Source organism: Leucoraja erinacea, chromosome 12 (assembly GCF_028641065.1).
Source record: "Leucoraja erinacea ecotype New England chromosome 12, Leri_hhj_1, whole genome shotgun sequence".
NCBI classification, from domain to species: Eukaryota; Metazoa; Chordata; class Chondrichthyes; order Rajiformes; family Rajidae; genus Leucoraja; species Leucoraja erinaceus.
In genome coordinates this window covers 9,176,764-9,199,952 of record NC_073388.1, presented here as the reverse complement: position 1 = coordinate 9,199,952, position 23,189 = coordinate 9,176,764, and the positions used below count along the sequence as shown (strand labels likewise).

Sequence of the window (23,189 nt, the reverse complement as noted above, 5' to 3'; positions counted from 1 at the left end):
GCGAGCCCCAGGCTGCTGCAAGCCTGCAGCCATCACCGTCCATGGACGCGACGTGCCGTTCCTTTCCTCTCCCGTCCACCTTTGTGTCCTGGGGCAGCCTCCCGCATCAGACCTTCAGGGCACGATATGCCAAACCCAGTTCCCTCTCCAACCTGCCTTACTCCTCGCCCATCGCATCCGTCATCATCGCCAATAACATCCTCCTGGTCTCTGGTCTTCTGATCTCTATATGTTTTTAAACTATTCTGTTGACCTGAACACCCATAGTTTCTGTACATTCTTTTCCCTCTTTGATAATACTGTATGTTTTAAAACTTCTTTTGTTTTTTTTTAAGATGCAGCTCGGAAACAGGCCCTTCCCAGTCCGCTCCGACCAGCGATCCCCGCACACGCCAACTCTATCCTGCACACACTAGAGACAATTTACAATTATCCCAAAGCCAATTAACTTACAAACATATACAGTACGTCTTTGAAATGTGGGAGGAAACCGGAGCACCCGGAGAAAACCCACGTAGGTCACGGGGAGAACGTTTAAACTCATTAAAGCAGCACCCGTAGTCAGGATCGAACCAGGGTCTCTGGTTTTGCAAGGAAGCAACTCTACCGCTGCGCCAGCTTGCCCCCCTTTTGTTGTTCCCTGTATCTTTCCTGATCACCAGAACCCTCAGTAGTTTTTACAATTTTTCATAATTGTTCCTTATGCTTTGCATTATGGTTTACAATTTTCCATATTTATGACTGTCTTATTTTTAAGAAGTTGTCTAATCTCATCAAGCTGTTGCTATTGTTATTAATTTATTAGCAAAGTATGTAAAAACATACCAGGAATTTGATTTGCCATGCAGTCACACCAAAATAGCAACAAGACACTCAACGGCATAAAAATTAACATAAACATCCACCACAGCGGCTCCCCCACATTCCCCACTGTGATGAAAGGCAATAACGTATTATCTTCTTCCCTCCTTTTCTCCCGCGGTCGGGGTAGTCGAACCATCCGCAATCGAAGTTCCCATTTCGGCGCGATCGAAGCTCCCATGTCCACGCGATCGAAGCGCCCATGTCGGCCCGATCGAAGCTCCCATGTCCACGCGATCGAAGCGCCCATGTCGGCCCGATCGAAGCTCCCATGTCGGGGCAATCGAAGCTCCCATGTCGGGGCAATCGAAGCTCCCATGTCGGCGCGATCGAAGCTCCCATGTCCACGCGATCGCTCCCATGTCCACGCGATCGAAGCGCCCATGTCGGCCCGATCGAAGCTCCGCGATCAGGACGGTCGAAGCTCCTGTGGTTGGAGCTCCTGTAGTCAATCCCCAGCCAAGGGAACCCCAGCTCCACAATGCAAGTCCGCAGTGCGGATGGATATACGATACGGAAAAAGTCTCATCTCCGTCGAGGAAAGAGTTTCCCCCACCCCTGCATATGATACAAAACTAATGATACACTAAAACATACATTTTTGTACAGACAAAACAACAAAATAAGAAAAAGACGAGACGGACCGTTGGCAAGGCTGCCATCGTATGTCTATGTCACATCATTTTTTTAGCACAACTTATGCAAACCTTTAAACCAGGAACAGTTAGTTCCCACTCATGACCAACTGCAAAATACTTCCCATATCCTTCAAAATGAGATGCGTTATAACTGTTCAAAGTAAGTTCCAGCACATGGCAATGTTAAATGAATAAGAAATTAGGCAGTGATGTTTCAGATTCATTATAGCTTTATCCATGAGCCAGCTTTCCCACTTTAGTGATCTATCCCTGTTCCAAATTGGAGGAACAGCACCTCATATTTCACTTGGGCAGCTTGCACCCCAGCGATATGAACATTGCCTTCTCTAACTTCAAGTAATCCTTGCTTTCCCTCTCTCTCCTTCACTCCCCCTCAGTTTTCCGACCAGTCTTACTGTCTCCAATTACTTCTTATCTCTGTTTGCTTTGTTGTTTTATTCTCCCAGCTAACAATGATCTGTTCTACATTTTCCTTGGTCTCTATTCCCTTTGTCCTGTTTTCACACCTTACACTTCCTTATCTATGTATCTCCCTCTCCCCTGACACCAGTCTGAAGACGGGTCTCGACCCGAAATGTCACCCCTTCCTTCTCTCCAGAGATGCTGCCTGACCCGCTGAGTCACTCCAGCATTTTGTGTCTATGTTAGATTTGCAAATTCAAATTATTTTAAAGGGGATCCTTGGTTTTCAAATTAAGAGGAAAAGCATTTTATTTTGAATCTGGAGACACAAGGAACTGCAGATGCTGAAATCTTGAGCAAAACACAAAGTGCTGGAGTACCTCAGTGGGTCAGGCAGCATCTGTGGAGGGAATGGACAGGCAACATTATCAGTCGGGACTGAAGGGCCCTGACCCAAAACGTCACCTATCCATGTCACCAGAGATACAGCCTGACTCGCTGATTTACTCCTACACTTTGCGTTTTACCTGAATCTACAATCTACAATCTTAATAGCTTGATTTTGACTACATTATGTACAAACCAAAAGCCCACAAATTCTGGTTAATGCACAAAAGCACACAAACTGCTGGAGTAACTCAGCGGGTCAGGCAGCGTCTCTGGAGAACGTGGATGGGTGACGTTTCGTGTCGAGACCCTCACGTTACCAATCCATGTTCTTCAGAGGTACTGTCAGGGCTGTTGACCCCTGTCCCACTTAAGAAACCTGAACGGAAACCTCTGGAGACTTTGCACCCCACCCAAGGTTTCCGTGCGGTTCCCGGAGGTTTTTGTCAGTCTCCCTAGCTGCTTCCACTACCTGCAACCTCCGGCAACCACCTGCAACCTCCGGGAACCGCACGGAAACCTTGGGTGGGGCGCAAAGTCTCCAGAGGATTCCGTTCAGGTTTCCTAAGTGGGACAGGGGCATAACTTCAGTACTTTGTGCCCTTCAACGACATTATGCTTCTGTCAACATGAATGATTGCACATTTCAGACTGTTAACTAAAAATGGCTCATTAGCCATCACTAAATTAAACATAGATTGCCTCTTTGTAAGTTCTAAAGAAAGATAGCTGAACGTAGCTGGAAAGTTTGGGGATTAGAGCTGTCAAGACAAATCAAGAGAGTATTATTGTCATGTGTCCCAGATAGGACAATGAAATTCTTGCTTGCTGCAGCACAACAGAATATTGTAAGCAAAAATACAGAACAGTTCAGTTCAATATACACATAAATAAGCAGATAAAGTGCAATAGGCTGTTACAGTTCAGAGTCTGTTTGTTGGCGAGTTTAATAGCCTGATGGCTGTGGGGAAGAAGCTGTTCCTGAACTTGGATGTAACAGATTTCAGGCTCCTGTACCTTCTGCCCGATGGTAGCGGAGAGATGAGTGTGTGGCCAGGATGGTGTGGGTCCTTGATGATGTTGGCTGCCTTTTTGAGGCAGCGACTGCGATAGATCCCCTCGATGGTGGGGAGCTGGGAAATTGTAGTTCACGTTATCATGGAAAAGGAGGAAGTGTCAGATGTCTTTGCTGTCTTAAAGATGGATACATCTCTGGGGTTTCATTAGAAGTATCCCAGGCTGCTGTGGTGGACTAGGGAGGAGGCTGCTGGATACCTGACAGAGACTTTTTAAAATCATCCCCTTGGCCACAAGTGTGGTCCCAGATGACCAGAGAATGGGCCAATGTAGGAATACTTATTCAATGCAGGCCCGTAGGGACAAGCCAGCCAGGCAATTACTAGCTTGAGATTCTGGCATCACAGGCAAGGAAAAAAGTCCGACGGACGAGATTACTCCTACACTTGGAAAGGCAGGAATCAAGTGAAGAAAGACAGCGTGCCTTTATGACGAGAAGATCATGGTCTGTATCTCGTTCTCACCTAACCCATAGCTCACAATGGCCTGTTTCCATTAAAACCGTTAATTTTTTGCAATTTTTTAATTCATTTGTTCTATATCTCTCTAAATCACCGTCTGTATCTCTCGTTTCCTTTTCCCCTGACTCTCAGTCTGAAGAAGGGTCTCGACCCAAAACGCCACCTGTTCCTTATCTCCAGAGATGCTGACTGACCCGCTGAGTTACTCCAGATTTTTGTGTCTATCTTCGGTTTAAACACAAGTTACAACATACCTTATGTTTAAGAAAGAACTGCAGATGCTGGTAAATCGAAGGTAGACACAAACTGCTGGAGTAATTCAGCAGGTGAGGCAGCATCTATGGAGAGAAAGAATTGGCGACATTTCGGGTCGAGACTCTTCTTAAAACTGAGAGTCAATGCTATTTCATATCCAACAAGGTAAGTTGTGTCTACACAATTTTTTTGTGATTTTTCAAACACGCCTTGATTTCTGGTCATCGTTTTATCTATGATGCAAAAGTTTGTTTTTTTGATGAGTGTAGCTGTCTTAAAATTGTTGAAAGATGTTGGGTTACTCCAGCTTCTTGTGTCTATCATCATGTCAGACCAATTTGATTGAAATGTTTGAAGAGGTAACACTATCGATGATGAAAAACGTTTGATGTGGTCAATGTGGACTTTAGTAAAAGGCCCTTGACAAGGGAGACTGGGTCCAAAAGTTTAGAACCCATGGGATTCAGTGTAAGTTGTCAAATTGGATTCCAAATTAGCGTGGAGGGTGATGATGGAGAGTGATGATGGAGGGTTTTCTGCATGCTTGTCTATTCTTTGTTCCAATACATTCCAACACTTACAGCGCCGGAGACCCGGGTTCGATCCTGACTTTGGGAGCAGTTTTTAATGTTGCGTGGGTTTTCTTCTGTTTCCTCCCACACTCCAAAGATGTACAGGTTTGTAGGGGAGACACGATAGAAGTATACAGCTTTATGAGAGACAGGGAATAGGGTAGACATTCAGAACCTTTCTCACAGAGAAGAAATAGGGCGTAGCTTTAGGTTTAAGAGGGGCAAAGTTTTTTTAATTTATTTTTTTTAATTATTTTTATTAGAAGCAATTGTACAAAGATAAAACATTCGGCATCTAAAATTATACAATTGTTGTATAGCTTCATTTCTAATCTTATAACCTGAAAATGAAAGAAAAGAAGAGAGAGAAAACAAGAGAGGAAAAAAGTGAGGTGAAAAGATAGCTCGAAAAAGCACCGTGAAAACACATAGACCCCAAAGTGGTGTACCTGCGCTCGGACCATAAGTAGAGATAAAAGAGATCCAAAAAAAGGAAAGTGGAGATGATACTTGCCCCCTTCCTCCTCCACCACCCCCCCCCCCCCCCCCCCCCCCACAGCCCCGACCCAACCCAGAATCGGATTTCAATTTAGATTTACCCCTAAACTTCACCATAATTATCTTGTAAGAATTGTTTGAAGGGTTGCCACTGTCTTGAAAAATGGATCTGGTGAGGGGCAACGTTTAAAGGAGATATGCGGGGCTGATTTGTTTACACAGAAAGGAGTGGTTGCCTGGAACGTGCTGCCAGGGGAGGTGGTGGAGGCAGATGCTATAGCAGAGGCTTTTAGATAAGCATGCGGATATTCAGAAAATGGGGAGATATGGATCACGTGCCGGCAGTGGAGATTAGTTTAACTTGGCACCTGTTTTGTCACGGACATTGGGGGCCGTAGGACCCGCTGCTGTGCTGTATAGTGATGTGTAGGAAGGATCTAACAATGCTGGTTTAAACCGAAGATAGGCACAAAATGCTGGAGTAACTCAGCGGGACCGGCAGCATCTCTGCATTCCTTCTATCTAGAGACACTCGCTGCCTGTCCCGCTGAGTTATTTCAGCATCTTCGGTGCAAACCAGCGTCTGCAGTTCCTTCCTACACATCCAGCTTTTTGAGCCTGTACTGTTCGACGCACCAGACTGATTCCTGGGATGTCAGGATTGTCTTATGAAGAAAGACTGGATAGACTTGGTTTATACTCTCTAGAATTTAGGAGATTGAGAGGGGATCTTATAGAAACGTACAATTCTTAAGGGGTTGCCTGGCGTAGATGCCAGGGGATTGTTCCCGATGTTAGGGAAGTCCATAGCAAGGCTTTTAGATAAGCATTAATTCAGAAAATGGGAGATATCCTTCAAAACCGGAGTGGAGATGAGAAGAACTTTTTGTCACAGACATTGTGAATCTCTAGGAATTCTGCGGTGCACATAGGGTGATGTGTAGGAAGGATTCAATGCTATATTTAAACCGAGAGAGAGTTAGATGTGGCCCTTGTGGCTAAGGGGATCAGGGGGTATGGAGAGAAGGCAGGTACGGGATACTGAGTTGGATGATCAGCCATGATCATATTGAATGGCGGTGCAGGCTCGAAGGGCCGAATGGCCTACTCCTGCACCTATTGTCTATGTTTCTATGTTTCATGTTTCATTGATGGAGTGATTTTATTGCAGGTGCGCCTGGAGTGGCCGACTGACCTGGCCGTCAACCCCATCGATAATTCGCTCTATGTGCTCGACAACAACATCGTGCTCCAGGTACTGGAAACCAGCCGGGTCCGGATCGTGGCTGGCCGGCCCATCCACTGCCAGGTGCCAGGCATCAACCATTACCTCCTGAGCAAGATGGCCATTCACTCCACGCTGGAGTCGGCCAGAGCCATCGCTGTCTCCCACAGCGGCGTGCTGTACATCGCCGAGACCGATGAGAGGAAGATCAACCGCATACAGCAGGTCACCACCAACGGCGAGATCTTCATCTTCGCTGGCACCTCAACCGAATGTGACTGCAAGATCGACCCCAACTGCAATTGCTTTTCAGGTAATGATCCATTTAGAGTCAATAGAGTCATACTCCATGGAAACACCCTTTGGCCCAACTTGCCCACACCGGCCAACATATCCCAGCGACATTAGTCCCACACTTGGTCCATATCACTCCTAACCTGTCCTATCCATGTACCTGTCTAACTGTTTCTTAAAAGTTGGGATAGTCCCTGCCTCAACTACCTCCTCTGGCAGCTTGTTCCATGCACCCACCACCCTTTGCGTGAAAAATGTACCCCTCAGATTGCTAAAACCTTTTCCCGTTCACGTTAAACCTATGTCCTTAGATCTACGATTCACCTCCACTGGGCAAGAGGATTGCATTTCTCTGCATTTATGGCACTTTATTTGTCACATGTACTGAGGTACAGTGACATTCATTTTTGTATACAGTTCAGTACAAGTATCACTATACAGAAGCACTTAGATACATCTTAGATAAGCCTCTCAGATACAGTACGAGTGTGTAGCAGTCGTACACTGAGACAGTATGGAGTCGCCAGTTTGGCGCCATTTTCAAGTCCCAGTTGTTTTAAGTGCAGGGATCTTGACCCTGAAGGCCCGTTGTCATGGCGACATTGCAGGGTTGGCCTGGCCAAGTGCAGCCGTGGTGTCCTCTGCTGCTGCTCCACCGCTGTAGGTCGCATGCGGTCTTCGTGCTCGGCCTTTTGGAGCGGCGCCCGATCCAGCCGAGCCCCAGGCTGCTGCAGGGCCTACAGCGGCCCACTCCCCTCTGGAAGCCGAGCGCCCCCTCCCGCAGCCGGTCCGTGCACCGGTGGGTTCACACGGGTCCTCAATCGGCAGCGGGTGAGACGGGAATTCCAGGTGGGTTCTGATCCACTGCGCGGGTCCTCCGTCCATGGCGGGAGAGTCCCCGGTCTATGCCGATTAGGAAAAGGGGAGATGCAACGAGACCTGGGTTTCATGGTACACCAGTCATTGAAAGTAGGCATGCAGGTGCAGCAGGCAGTGAAGAAAGCGAATGGTATGTTAGCATTCATAGCAAAAGAATTTGAGTATAGGGGCAGGGAGGTTCTACTGCAGTTGTACAGGGTCTTGGTGGGACCACACCTAGAGTATTGCGTACAGCTTTGGTCTCCTAATCTGACGAAATACATTCTTGCCATAGAGGGAGTACAGAGAAGATTCCTGGGATGTCAGGACTTTCATATGAAGAAAGACTGGATAGACACGACTTGTACTCGCTAGAATTTAGAAGATTGAGGTGGGATCTTATAGAAACTTACAAAATTCTTAAGGGGTTGGACAGGCTAGATGCAGGAAGATTGTTCCCGATGTTGGGGAAGTCCAGAGCAAGGGGTCACAGTTTAACGATAAGAGGGAAACCTTTTAGGACCGAGATGAGAAAAACATGTTTCACACAGGGAGTGGTGAATCTCTGGAATTCTCTGCCACAGAAGGTAGTTGAGGCCACAGTTCATTGGCTATATTTAAGAGGGAGTTAGATGTGGCCCTTGGGGCTAAAGGGATGGAGACAACACAGGTACAGGATACTGAGTTGGATGATCAGCCATGATCATATTGAATGGCGGTGCAGGCTCGAAGGGTCGAATGGCCTACTCCTACACCTATTGTCTATGTTTCTATGTCAGGCGGGCTAGGCCTACCTGGCAGGTTCCGGTCTGTGACAACATTTAGTTGTATTGTGGAGAAAGCAATCCAAGAAATATCCAAGTATAAAGAAAATATAATGTACAAGTTGTAGTGGAACTTAGAAACTGGCCATTAGGTCCAAAAGGTTTTATTCTCATGAGTTGCCTGTTCTGTAGTCACATTGTCGTTAAGTGATTCGATTGACTGAAAAGTGTTTGCCATTTGACAAGTGCTGTCTGTCTGGAGGTTGCAATTTGGGAATGGATTGTCCAGTAATTTTAACATCTGAAAGCTAAGCTGTGCAATTTCAAAAATGCTTACGCCAAGTATTGGAAATATTCCTCAGTCTTTCACACTTTCGACGGATCAAAATTGGAAATATTCTCCAATTTAGTTGAGAATGTATTCTACAAATTGTCTGCTGTGGCACCTATGTTGCGCTGGTTGAGATTGTGACTGCTCTTTACATATTATTAAAGTTTAGTTTTTAGTTTTAGAGATACAGAGTGGAAACAGGCCCTTCGGTCCATCGAGTCTGCGCCGACCAGCAGTCACCGCATATTATAACACTATCCTACACGCACTAGGGGCAATTTTACACTTACACCGAGCCAATTATACCACAAACCTGTACGTCTTTGGAGTGTGGGAGGAAACCGAAGATCGCGGAGAAAACCCACGCAGCTCACGGGGATAACGTACAAAAACTCCGTACAGACAGCGCCCGTAGTCAGGATCGAACCCGCCGCTGTAAGGCAGCAACTATCACTGCACCACCGTGATGCCCCTTCAGTCGCACATCTTCACCTGATTTTTCTGAAAATCAGGATGTTCCTTCACCTGAAAATCTTCACCTGATTCAGTGATTTCTGCGGTCCAAGGGCCTGAATTAAATTTCCATTGACGCAAAGGAAAGAGTGCAGGGTGGATTTAAGAGGATGTTGCCAGGACCCCGAGGCCCTGAGCTACAGGGAGAGGTCGGGCAAGTGAGGACTTTATTCCTTGGAGCGCAGGAGGCTGAGGGGTGATGTTGCAGAGGTGTATGAAATGATAAGGGTGAATGCACAAAGGCTTTTACCCAGTGTCAGGGAATCAGAAACTAGAGGACATCAGTTTAAGGTGAGAGGGGTAAGATTTAATGTGAACTTGGCGGGCAACATTCCCACACAGAGGTTGGTGGGTATATGGAATGAGTTGCCTGAGGAAGTAGATGGGGCAGATACTATAACAACATTTAAAAGACAGATTTAGATGGGTGTGGGTCAAATGCAGGCAAATGGGACTACCTTAGATGGGCTTTCTGATCAGCATAGACGTTTGGGGCTGAAGGGCTTGTTTCTGAGCACTATGACTATGACTTTATATGACTGCCCTTTTTGATATATAAGATGGCATAGCAAGAGTGTTGAATTGAAGTAGACATTTATTATTGGCCCTCACATGTCTCATTGGTTTTACTTCTTTGTATTACTACCATTGTCACTTTTGAATCTATTGGGACATATGCTGAGCATTAACTCTGATAGCAGTTGATCAACATTAGTTAGGACCAGGGAGGAGACACTGGGCCTCTCAAGCATGCTCCACCATTTAATTTAGCTCCCTGAATGTAGATAGAGTGGTAGAGAAGGCATATGGTATACTTACCTTCATTGATCGGTGCGTTTTTTATACTCAAGGGCCTGTCCCACCAGCATGCGATTGCACGCGTCTAGCGTGACTAAACGTGGTGGCTTGAGGCATACGGCCTCGCGGGGCTGATCCCACTTCCAACCGCGGAGCCTGCAGGAGTTGTGCGGGGCTGGTCCCGACATCCTACTCACCAATCAGCTGGGTAGGAGGCAGGCCAACTGAATTTGGACGTCGCAAGGTGTCGGGCAGTTACGTCATCACGCAACGGCACGCCGGGCTGTGACATCATCGCGCAACTCCACGCGCTGGCGTACGCCGTCAAGACGCTGCGTACGCCCGTCGAGGCGCTGCGTACGGCCTCAATGCGGCTGCGGGCCAACAGGCCCTTGCCGCGGGGAATTTTTGGACAGTGTCCGTTTTTTGGAGCCCCGCGCAATTTCAGGGACCTGCCCCGCACAAGTCCATACGGCTCCGGCGATCAAAGTGGGACCGGCCCCGCGAGGCCGTACGGCTCAAGCGACCACGTTAGGTCGCGCGCGCCGCATGCAGTCGCATGCTGGTGGGACATGCCCTTTAGAGTCAGGAAGTCATGATACAGATTTATTGTCTCGGTACATTTGGAGTATTGTGTGATGTCGGGGCACCCCATTACAGGAAAGATGTGGGGGATGTCAAAAGGATGCAAAGTAGGTTCGCCACAATTCAGCATGGGTTAGTAGACAGTAACTATAAGGAGAGGTTACACAAATTTGGATTGTTTTCTCAGGAGCATTGGAGGCTGAGGGTAAATCTGATAGAAGTGGCTAAAATGATAATAGATAATAGATAGGGTTGGCCTTCAGAACATTTTTTCCAGGATGGACATGTCAAGGACTAGAGAGGCATTGCTCTCGAGAAAAAGGGGCAAACTTTAAAGGAGATGTTTGGGGCAAGTTTTTTACACAGGTGCCTGCAACACACTGCAGGGATAGTGATGGAGGAAGATATGTTTTGGGCAAATAAGAGTGCTTTGGATAGGCACCTGAATATGCAGGGAATGGGGAGATATACATCACGTACTGGTTGGGGAGATTAGTTTAAGTAGGCCAAACTTTCGATTATTGTTTAAAATTTTACATTTGTGCAAATTTTCGTTCTATTTTTTTTCCCCTTTGTCTTGGAGAATGGCACTTTGGGCAAGTGTAGGTATCTGCAAGCTAAGTGACAAGCATTATTTTTATAGAAAGAAACTACAGATGCTGGTCTATACTGAAGATAGACACAAACTGCTGGGGTAAATTAGCAGGTCAGGCAACAACTCTGGCGAAAAATGATGGGTGACGTTTGGCATCGGGACCCTTCAGACAGAAAGAAGAGGGGAGGAAAATTGAAGCAAAATAGATGTCGGAATTAAAGAGTAGATGTTTCTTGAGATGCAGAGCTGTTGTTTGTTGTAAATGAATGGCAAGTCTTGCATAGATTCACTGTGCTCCTCATGGAATTCAAATATTTAGTTCCGTAATTTAGTCAAATATTACCTGTGGGTTGACTATACTCCTTGATATTACCTCCGTCTCTGTTTATTGCCCTATTGTTGTTATTATATAGAACTATACAGAGCGTTTGATGGCACTCGCTGGAGTTTAGAAGAATGAGGGGGAGACCTCATTGAAACGTATCGAACGGTGAAAGGCTTGGATAGAGTGGATGTTGGGGAAGATGTTTCCACTAGTGGGAGAGTCTAGGACTAGAGATCATAGCCTCAGAATTAAAGGAAGGAGATGAGGAGGAATTTATTTAGCCAGAGGGTGGTGAATCTGTGGAATTCTTTGCCACAGAAGACGTTGGAGGCCACTTCAATGGATATTTTTAAGGCAGAGATAGATAGATTCTTAATTAGTACGGGTGTCAGGGTGTTATTGGGAGAAGGCAGGAGAATGGGGTTAGATCAGCCATGATTGAATGGCAGAGTAGACTTGATGGGCCGAATGGCCTAATTTAACATCCCATCACGTATGACCTTATAATTCAAACTGAGGGCTATGTTATAGAAACATAGAAACATAGAAATTAGGTGCAGGAGTAGGCCATTCGGCCCTTCGAGCCTGCACCGCCATTCAATATGATCATGGCTGATCATCCAACTCAGTATCCCGTACCTGCCTTCTCTCCATACCCCCTGATCCCCTTAGCCACAAGGACCACATCTAACTCCCTCTTAAATATAGCCAATGAACTGGCCTCAACTACCCTCTGTGGCAGAGAGTTCCAGAGATTCACCACTCTCTGTGTGAAAAAAGTTCTTCTCATCTCAGTTTTAAAGGATTTCCCCTTTATCCTTAAGCTGTGACCCCTGGTCCTGGACTTCCCCCAACATCGGGAACAATCTTCCTGCATCTAGCCTGTCCAACCCCTTAAGAATTTTGTAAGTTTCTATAAGATCCCCTCTCAATCTTCTAAATTCTAGAGAGTATAAACCAAGTCTATCCAGTCTTTCTTCATAAGACAGTCCTGACATCCCAGGAATCAGTCTGGTGAACCGTCTCTGCACTCCCTCTATGGCAATAATGTCCTTCCTCAGATTTGGAGACCAAAACTGTACGCAATACTCCAGGTGTGGTCTCACCAAGACCCTGTACAACTGCAGTAGAACCTCTCTGCTCCTATACTCAAATCCTTTTGCAATGAAAGCTAACATACCATTTGCTTTCTTTACTGCCTGCTGCACCTGCATGCCTACCTTCAATGACTGGTGTACCATGACACCCAGGTCTCGCTGCATCTCCCCCTTTCCCAATCGGCCACCATTTAGATAATAGTCTGCTTTCCTGTTTTTGCCACCAAAATGGATAACCTCACATTTATCCACATTATACTGCATCTGCCAAACATTTGCCCACTCACCCAGCCTATCCAAGTCACCTTGCAGTCTCCTAGCATCCTCCTCACAGCTAACACTGCCCCCCAGCTTAGTGTCATCCGCAAACTTGGAGATATTGCCTTCAATTCCCTCATCCAGATCATTAATATATATTGTAAATAGCTGGGGTCCCAGTACTGAGCCTTGGGGTACCCCACTAGTCACTGCCTGCCAACACAGTTAATGTTATGCCAACACAGTTAATGCATGATTCATGAGCAGGGGAAAGGATTTTATCATTGGCAGTAACTTGTTGATATTTTTGCCTATTGTCAAATCAGGCCCGTGATCAGGGGGTATGGAGAGAAGGCAGGTACAGGATACCGAGTTGGATGATCAGCCATGATCATATTGAATGGCGGTGCAGGCTCGAAGGGCCGAATGGCCTACTCCTGCACCTATTTTCTTATTTTCTATGTTTCTATAAACCTGTACGTCTTTGGAGTGTGGGAGGAAACCGAAGATCTTGGAGAAATCCCACGGACCCCTCCGGTTCTCGATTCCCCTACCCTGTGCAAAAGACTCTGTGTATTTACCATCAGTCTGAAGAAGGGACTTGACCCGAAACTTCACCCATTCCTTCTCTCCAGAGATGCTGCCTGTCCCGTTGACTTACTCCAGCATGTTGAATCTATCTTCTGTGCATTTATCTTATCTATTCCTCTCGTGATCTTTTACACCTCTATAAGATCACCCCTCATCCTCCAGCGCTCCAAGGAATAAAGTCCCAGCCTGCCCAACCTCTCCCTATAGCTCAGGCCCTCGAGTCCTGGCAACATCCTCGCAAATCTTCTCTGCACCCTTTCCAGCTTGACAGCATCTTTCCTGTAACAAGGTTACTAAAACTAAACACAGTATTCTACATGCAGCCTCACCAATGTCTTTTACAACTGTAACATGACCTCCCAACTTCTCTACTCAATACTGTGACTGATGAAGGCCAATGTGCCATAAGCCTTTTTGACCAGCCCAGGTTTGATCCTGACTGCGGGTGCTGTCTGTACGGACTTTGTGCGTTCTCCCCGTGACCGTGTGGGCTTTCTCCGAGAGCTTCGGTTTCCTCCCACACTCCAAAGACGTACAGGTTCGTAGGTTCATTGGCTTGGTAAATTGTCCTTTGTGTGTGTAGGATAGTGTTAATATGCGGGGATTGCTGTTCGGCTCGGACACGGTGGGCCGAAGGGCCTGTTTCCACACTGCATCTCCATCTCTGTATAACACTCCCCAGTGTCCCACCATTCACTGTGTAGGACATCCCCATGTTACTAATAAAGCCGTATCTTCATTGGTTCAGGTGATGGCGGCTATGCCAAAGATGGGAAACTGAAGACACCGACCTCCCTGGCCGTATCTCCAGATGGAACCCTGTACATAGCGGACCTTGCCAACATCCGTATCCGGGCCGTGACCCGGAACAAACCCCGCTACAGCCGTTCCAACCTGTACGAGGTGGCTTCGCCCGCCGACCAGGAGCTGTACCTCTTCAACGTCAACGGGACTCACCTGAACACCTTGAACCTGATAACGGGCGACTACATCTACAACTTCAGTTACAACGGCGAGGGCGATGTCAGCACCATCTCTGGCAACAACGGCAACTCTCTCCACATTCGCCGCGATGCCAACGGGGCACCCCTCTGGCTCGTGGTGCCTGGGGGACAAGTGTACTGGTTGACCATCAGCAACAACGGAGCCTTGAAAAGGGTATCCACCCATGGCAACGACCTGGCCATGCTAACCTACCACGGCAACACTGGCCTGTTGGCAACGAAGAACAATGAAAATGGATGGACAACAGTTTACGAGTAAGCTGATAATAATGTTACTTACATTATTGATTGTGGTTTATTAACTGTACTTGATATGATGTGTAATGTTAAACACTTCTTCTTCTTGCGTGTGGGGTACACAGCCTAAAGCTGTAGGACAACTTGTTCTATTTGATCTTATTTGATTGTGCACGCCAGGTTGATTGCATTCATTGAAACAGGGTGGACCACGTGAAGGTTGCAATCTCCCACCCCATGTTAAACACTAAAGTACAATTAGTTAAATTATAAAATATTATCATTGACAGACGAGTATTAATTTTGAACCACCTCGATTGGAAGGTGATGGAGGATACAAGGAACTGCAGATGCTGGTTTATCAAGGAAAGGGGTCACAGCTTAAGGATAAGGGGGAAATCCTTTAAAACCAAGATGAGAAGAACTTTTTTCACATAGAGAGTGGTGAGTCTCTGGAACTCTCTGCCGCAGAGGGTAGTCGAGGCCAGTTCATTGGCTATATTTAAGAGGGAGTTAGATGTGGCCCTTGTGGCTAAGGGGATCAGAGGGTATGGAGAGAAGGCAGGTACGGGATATTGAGTTGGATGATCAGCCATGATCATATTGAATGGCGGTGCAGGCTCGAAGGGCCGAATGGCCTACTCCTGCACCTAATTTCTATGTTTCTATGAAAGACACAAAACGCTGGAATAACTCGTTGGGTCAGGCAGCATCCATGGAGAACAGGTGGATAGGTGGCATCTCAGGTCAGGACACTCATTCAGTCTCCTGACCTGAAACGTCACCTGTCCATGTTTACTTTAGACTTTAGAGATACAGTGCAGAAACAGGCCCTTCGGCCCACCGAGTCCGTGCATCACCCCGTACACTAACACTATCCGACACACTAGGGACAATTTCCAATTTTACCGCTGATCCTACACTCTCCCACTAGTGAAAACATCCTCTCCACATCCACACCATCCAAGCAAAAAAAGTCTTCAATGCCATCAATGGGTAAGCAGCACCAGATTGGCTTGCTCACTGAATTGCAATCAATGAACATTGTGTTAATCTTGCACCATAAAATCTCACCCATTTTGGAGGCTAACATGTAGCCTCCTTGAAGTTGATAGTATTTTAGCGCTGGCCCTGTCAAATCTCTGACAGCTGGCCATTTGTGCTCAAGGTGGTCCACCAATTGACACCAAACCACCAGTGTGCATGTCCTTGAATCATCGGAGCCAGGCTGCGTGTGCAGGGGGCTGCTAGACTATCCCATAACCTGTCATTCATGCCCAGGGACTGTCAATGTCTGATACATCTCCATTCAAACTCACAGTTACCAGCCAGCCAGCCAGCACATCACAGTTGATCTTGCACAATCTCAACAGCAAGTTGCAGCCTGTCCTTTAAAATCAGAACATAAAGCTTCCTCTTTCACTCAATTCATTATTCTAATGAATCCATCCGCAGAAGGGTTCCGACCTGAAACGTCACATATCCATGGGGGTGGGAGGTTGCAACCTTCACGTGGTCCACCCTGTTTCGACTAATGCAATCACCCCGCGTGCACAAACAAATAGATCAAATAGAACAAGTTGTCCTACAACTTTAGGCCAAGCACGCCATACGCAAGAAGAAGAAAAAGACCTAGCCATGTTCTCCAGGGATGCTGCCTGACCAGCTGAGTTACTCCAGCACTTTGTGCCTATCCACGTTCACCAAGGATGCTGCCTGACCCGCTGAGTTACTCCAGTGTCTATCTTTCCCCTTTAACTCATCCTTTTAACTACATGGTGAGCCCAGTTCTTAGTTATTCGTGCTCCATGGTTATCTTCACGTCTTTTCATCATTTTTATCGGCACGGCGGCACAAGCGGTAGAGTTGCCAGAGACCCAGGTTCGATCCTGACTGTGGGTGTTGCAAATATGGAGTTTGTACGTTCTCCCTGTGGCCCGCGTGGGTTTACTCCGGGTGCCCCAGTTTCCTCCTATACTCCAAAGACCTACTGGTTTGTAGGTTAATTGGCTTCTGAAAAATAGCGTGTAAGATAGAACTAGTGTACAGGATATCGTTGGTCAGCACGGACTTGACTTGAAGAACCTGTTTCCACACTGTGTTTCTGAACTAAACTAATCACAAATGGCTAAACAAGCCCCAAATGTCAGATTAAAATAATGATTGTGTGAGGTTTACATGGAACGAGCTGCCAAAGGAGGTAGTTGAGGCAGGTACTACTAACAGCTTTTAAAAGACATTTGTACAGGTACATGGATAGGAGAAGTTTAGAGGAATATGGGCCAATAGCCTGCAAGTGTGACTAGTGTACATGTGCATGTTTGATCGGCATGGGAGAGTTTTGTTTTATCAAATAAAATGTATTCAGAGTAAAAGATATATACAAAACAGGCACTGTGCATAAAAATTCTTCTGACATTCTCAGAGGCTACAATGTAACCTAGCGTTTGCAACATTTTACCCCACACCCGTGCCAAGTGCGGCACGGTGGCGCAGCGGTGGAGTTGCAGCCCGGAGACCCGGGTTTGATCCCGACTACGGGTGCTGTCTGTACACAGTCTGTACGTTCTCCCCGTGACCTGCGTGGGTTTTCTCTGAGATCTTCGGTTTCCTCCCAAACTCCAAAGACGTACAGGTGTGTAGGTTAATTGGCTTGGTAAATGTAAAAATAAATTGTCCCTAGTGTGTGTAGGATAGTGTTAATATGCGGGACGGACCCGGTGGGCCAAAGGGCCTGTTTCCGCGGTGTATCTTTAAACCAAACTAAACAAATTCCTTGCCACTCTTGTGGCCCCTTGGGGTGGAAGCCCTTCCCTTATTTGAGGGGCGTCTCCACCACACCTGCCCCCCAATATCGAAAGTGACCACTGGAAAGACATCCATATCCCACCACTCACTGTTTGGAAAAAGGTTGCTCTCTTTCCCCTCTCATCTTAAACCTTAAACCTATGTCCCCTGGTTCTTGATTCCCGTCTACAGGGCAAAGGACTCTGTGCATACACCCTATCTATTCCTCAAATAAGTTTGAGGACCTTACCAGCAAGACTTTAATGGCCCTGTCCCACTTAGGTGATTTTTTAGGCAACTACAAGCGACTAGTTTGTCGCCACATGTTCGCAGGTGGTCGCTGGGAGTCGTCTCCTCAGTCGCGCAAAAAGACATAGCGTCTTTCTGGTCGCCGCTAAATTTTCAACTTGTCGAAAATTTTCAGCGGCAGTGTGTTTGACACCAATGAGCGTAGCTTGACTTCACCTGACGGAGGTGCTGTTGTAGGTTGTCGACAGTTTTTCGGCGACATGCTACGATTATGGCAGTCGCCGGCAGTCGCTTAAAAAAATCGCCAAGTGGGACAGGCCCATAAGACCTTTCGATCTTTGCCAACACTCCCACTTTTCCAGACTTCAAACAGAAACAAACCCAGAAAGCCCCGCTCTTTTAACATCCGACGATAAAGCATTACCAGTGACAGAATAAATATAAGCAGTTCAATGTCGACTGCTCATAATTAATTTGAATATTTATTATTACATCCATTTACATTTCATGCTCTAATGAGCATATGAGTGAGATTAACCTTCATTCCTTAGTAACTCCGCACTGTTGTAAAACAAGTGAAAAGCAGGTAGCTTAATCCATTATATGCACAAGGCTTGATGTGGACTCTCAATGTGGACTGCTCTTTACTGCCTCGACAATCGGCATGGTGAAAGGTTGAAAAGAATCCAACTCTGCAACAGGGTAAATCCTAGAATGTTTGAAGCAACACTGAGGTTTATGTTTTGCACAAATAAGGTGCATCCAAGAGGGTTTCTTGAAACAGTATGTGAAAGGTCCAACCCGAGAAGGGAATAAACCTGACCTTGTAAGTCTGAAGAAGGGTTCCCGACCTGAAACGTCACCTATTCCTTTTCTCCAGAGATGCTGCCTGACCCGTTGAGTTACCCAACAATTTTGTGTCTATCTTCGGTGTAAACCAGCATCTGCAGTCTGGACCATGTGTTGGGGAATGAGCCTGGCCAGGTAACTAGGGTTTCATGGTAGGCTAATCCATTTTGGGGTCAGTGAACACAATGTTATGGGTTTTTTTTTTAAAGGGTCAAATAGAGAATTGATGAGCAGCCATTTTGAGAGGAGAGAGGGCAACTTTTGAGGGAAATCGTGGGAGAGTGGGGGAGAAAACTGTGTTTTGATTGAAAAGAGGCTTCATTTCATGTGAAGGCGGGACATTTGAAAGGCAGGTGTTAAATTGGTTGAGGAAGAGGCACATCAGCCAATAAAAGAAAGAGTTTCCCGGCGGCTGTCACTCTACTCAACAACGTACCTCGGTGACTGCCAATCACCACCCCCCCCCCCGGACACTTATTATTATTTATTCAAATCATGTGCTATGTCGCTCTTCCAGGGAGATGCTAAATGCATTTCGTTGTCTCTGTACTGTACACTGACAATGATAATTAAAATTGAATCTGAATCTGAATCTGAATCTGAGTTTGTTCAGCAGAACAGCCACGTTGGAAGAGAGGCCTTTTTGAGGTGAAGTGTTACGTTGACGGAAATTGGAACTTAGGGAAAAGCAGGTTAAGGAACAGTATAATTTTCTGGGTAACATAATTGCGTTTCTTAAGGTGACAAATCTGATCAATGAGGGTAGGGAGTTGGATGTTTTCTATATGGATTTAGTAAGCCATTTGACAAAATCCCCCATGGTAGGCTGATCCAGGAGGTTAAAATGAATGGGCTGTGGAGTTGATACCCAAAACACTTCGACTCCGACTCCTTGATTTCTTGTGTATCCAACTCCGACCGACTCCGATCCCTAGGTACAATAATTCAAAATCTGCTATGATGACATTACACAAGATGGCATTTCATAAGAACTACACGAATCATCAGGCTACCTTTTAAACCCATGTCCTTAAAGTTTTGAGTCTAACGGTCGTTAGTTATGCTATTGTTGGCTTTTTTTTTTTATTCTTGAAAAAAAAGCATAACTCATTATGCTAATAGAAAAGAAATGACATATAGGACTATGAAAAATGAAAATTCCATTGAATTAAATAAAAATTATGGAAGCATCACTCAAAAATGTATGAGGCACAGGTATGAGCTAAATGATTAAATATGATGAAAAAAACTCAAATATAGACTATATCCGATTAATAGTGACGTGATTGTATGGATTTGAAAAGGGTTTACTGATAGAAGGCAGAGGTTTGGGGTAGAAGGACAATATTCAGGATGGAGGTCTGTGACGTGGAGTTCGGTGCTGTGCTGAGAGCACTGTTGCTTGTAATACAATAAGGACTTAAATGCAAATGTGGACAGGTTGGTCTGTACAGTAAAGGAAAAGGCCATTCAGCCCACAATGCCTATGCTGAACAGGATGCCAAGATAAACCAACCTCATCTTCGTACTCACAAGGTCATAAGGTCAAAGGAATAGTACAATTGTGCCATTTGGCCCGCCAAGTCTACTCCACCATTCAATCATGGCTGATCTATCTCTCCCTCCTAACCCTATTCTCCTGCCATCTCCCCATAACCCCTGACACCTGTACCAATCTATCTATGACTGCCTTAAAAATATCCACTGACGGCCTCCACAGTCTTCTGTGGCAAATAATTCCACAGATTCACCACCCTCTGACTAAAGACATTTCTCCTAATCTCCTTCCTAAAAGAACCTCCTTTAATTCTGAGGCTATGGCCTAGACTCTCCCACTAGTGGAAACATCCTCTCCACATCCACTCTATCCAAGCCTTTCACTATTCTGTACGTTTCAATGAGGTCCCCCCTCATTCTTCTAAACTCCAGCGAGTACAGGCCCAGTGCCGACAAACGCTCATCATAGGTTAACCTACTCATTCCTGGGATCGTTCTTGTAACCTCCTCCGGACCCTCTCCAGAGCCAGCACATCCTTCCTCAGATATGGTGCCCAAAATTGCTCACAATGTTCCAAATGTTCCTGCTTGACCGCGGGAGAAGAAGCAAGGAAGAGATAAGACTTTTTTTTACTTTCCATCGCAGTGAGGAGGTGCCTGGAGGAGAGTCACTATGATGGATGTTAATTGTGTTAATTGTGTGTTTTGGTGCTTTTTTTTTACTGTTATGACTGCATGGTACCATGTAGTCATAACAGTAAACTAAAAGCAACAAAACACACAATTAACACATTTCGTTCAAACTTGTTTTGAATGACAAATAAATAAATTCTCATTCTCATTCCCATGTGGCCTTACCAGCACCTTGTCCAACCTCAGCATCATAAGAGCCAAAGAATAACATTTTGTGCAATAGACAATAGATAAAGTCTAGTCAAGATAAAGATGATCCAAGGGAGAGACCAGGGTGTGACTGGTCCTTGATTATGCTGTTGGCCTTGCCGAGGCAGCGTGAGGTGTAAATGGAGTCAGTGGAAGGGAGGTTGGTTTGTGTGATGATCTGGGATGCGTTCACAATTCTCTGCAATTTTTAACGGTCTTGGATGGAGCTTAATTTACAAACATCTTCAATTTTTCTTGCGATACATGATTGGGCATAATTTCCTGTTGCACATTGTACATCAAATTGCGTTTTATTTATTTCAATGAGAGTTATTCCCTGTCCATTGTCATATCTTATAATGGACTTCTCTAATTAATGGAGGCCAGACCACGGTCCACTGCACCCTCTGGTGTCCAGAATGTCTATTGCAGAACCTGCACCATGAAATGTTTGTGTAGAAAGGAACTGCAGATGCTGGTTTAAACAGAAGATAGACACAAAAAGCTTCAGTAACTCAGCGGGCCAGACACCATCTCTGGAGAAAAGGAATAGGTGATGTTCTGGGTTGAGGGACGAAGAAGGGTCTCGACGCGAAGCGTCACCTATTCCTTTTCTCCAGAGATGTTGCCTGTCCCGGTGAGTTACTCCAGCTTTTTGTGTCTATCTTCACGAAATGTTTGGATTTACTAAAGCAGAATTTAAACTCTATTGACTCTGGTGAAGTGGGCATAATATCAGCAATGCTGTTTTCCTCGTGTAGAATGTTGGGAGAGGAATACAACAAGTTGCAGATAGTCCAGTGTACTCCAAGGATGCTCCTTGGTTAGTAAGGGCATCAAAGCTCGATGGGGAGAAGGCAGGAGAATGGTGTTGAATGGGAAAAGCACATCAGTGGTGATCATATGGTGGAGCTGACTCAATGGACAGAATGGCCTAATCCTACATCTTAGGATCTTATAATTTTATGATCTTATGCTCAACTAGTGCCGTTGAACAAAGACAAATTTCTATCCTACCATACTTATTAACATTTGAAAATAAATTAGTCTGTGCAATGCCAGAAAAACAAGTGAAGGTCTTCGTGACACCCAGAATACTTTTTTTCTCTGAATGAGTTTGCTCCAAGGATCCCATCAAGAGTGCAATGCTCAGGGAGGTCCACTACCGGAGGGGCAAAGTGGCATGGAGGTAGAGTCCCTGCCTTACAGTGCCAGAAACCCAGGTTCGATCCTGACCACGGGCGCTGCCTGAACAGTTTGTATGTCCTCCCTGTGACAGCATGGGTTTTTCTCGGGTGCTCTGTTTTCCTCCCACATCCCACAGTGGTGCGAGTTTGTAGCATAGCCGGCCCCTGTAAATTTGTCCTCAGTGTGTAGGATGCGAAACTGGGATAAGGTAGGACTAGTGTACAGGTGATCGTTGGTCAGTATGGACCCGGTGGGCCGAAGAGCCTGTTTCCACACTGTTTCTCTAAAGTTTAGTTTAGTGTAGAGATGCAGCGTGGAAACAGGCCCTTCGGCCCACCGAGTCCACACTGGCCAGCGATCCCCGCACGTTAACACTATCCTACACACACTAGGGACATTTTTATTGACACATCCACCAAGCCAATTAACCTACATACCTGTACGTCTTTGGAGTGTGGGACGAGCACCCGGAGAAAACCCACGCAGGTCACGGGGAGAACGAGCAAACTCTGTTCAGACAGCACCCGTAGTCGGGATCGAACCCGGGTCTCTGTCGCTGAAAGCGCTGTAAGGCAGCAACTCTACCGCTGTGCCGCTGTAGCCACCCTGAACTAAACCACATTGTTCTGAATCATAAGCCTGATAGTATACTTATGATTCATAGCTGTTAATAATGGTGAAGGCTCAACAGTTAATTAAAAATGTAATTAAATGATTAGACACATCTCTCCTGCAGTCACAGGCAGAGTGTAGGATAGCTCTCTACTGACCCAAACAGTGGTTGCAGTCACCGTACCCCAGAGGGAATGTAATAACTTCACCTTCAATATTAAATGACCAGAAGACATTTTGCAAAATAAACGAAAGTTCAATTTGTTTGGCAAATGGTTTTAGTTTAGTTTAGTTTAGTGTAGTTTATAGATATAACGCTATATTTGTTGGGCCCCACAACGCGGACACCCGGCCCACCTGGTTTGCTCCGACCAGTGATCCCCGCATATTAACACATTCCACACACACTCAGGACAATATTTACATTTACCAAGCCAATTAACCTGCAAACCTGTATGTGTTTGGAGTGTGGGAGGAA

General features: G+C 45.9%; 1 protein-coding gene across 2 annotated transcripts in view; it reads left to right on the top strand.

Moving 5' to 3' along the window:
• Positions 1–23,189, top strand: part of tenm1 (teneurin transmembrane protein 1) — a 1,787,780-nt gene that overhangs the window by 1,712,522 nt on the left and 52,069 nt on the right. For both annotated transcript variants that reach the window (XM_055643570.1, XM_055643571.1), the window contains 2 exons: positions 6,344–6,710; positions 14,155–14,665. In XM_055643570.1, coding sequence (XP_055499545.1) covers positions 6,344–6,710; positions 14,155–14,665 — 878 coding nt within the window. The remainder of the gene's footprint in view (positions 1–6,343; positions 6,711–14,154; positions 14,666–23,189) is intronic.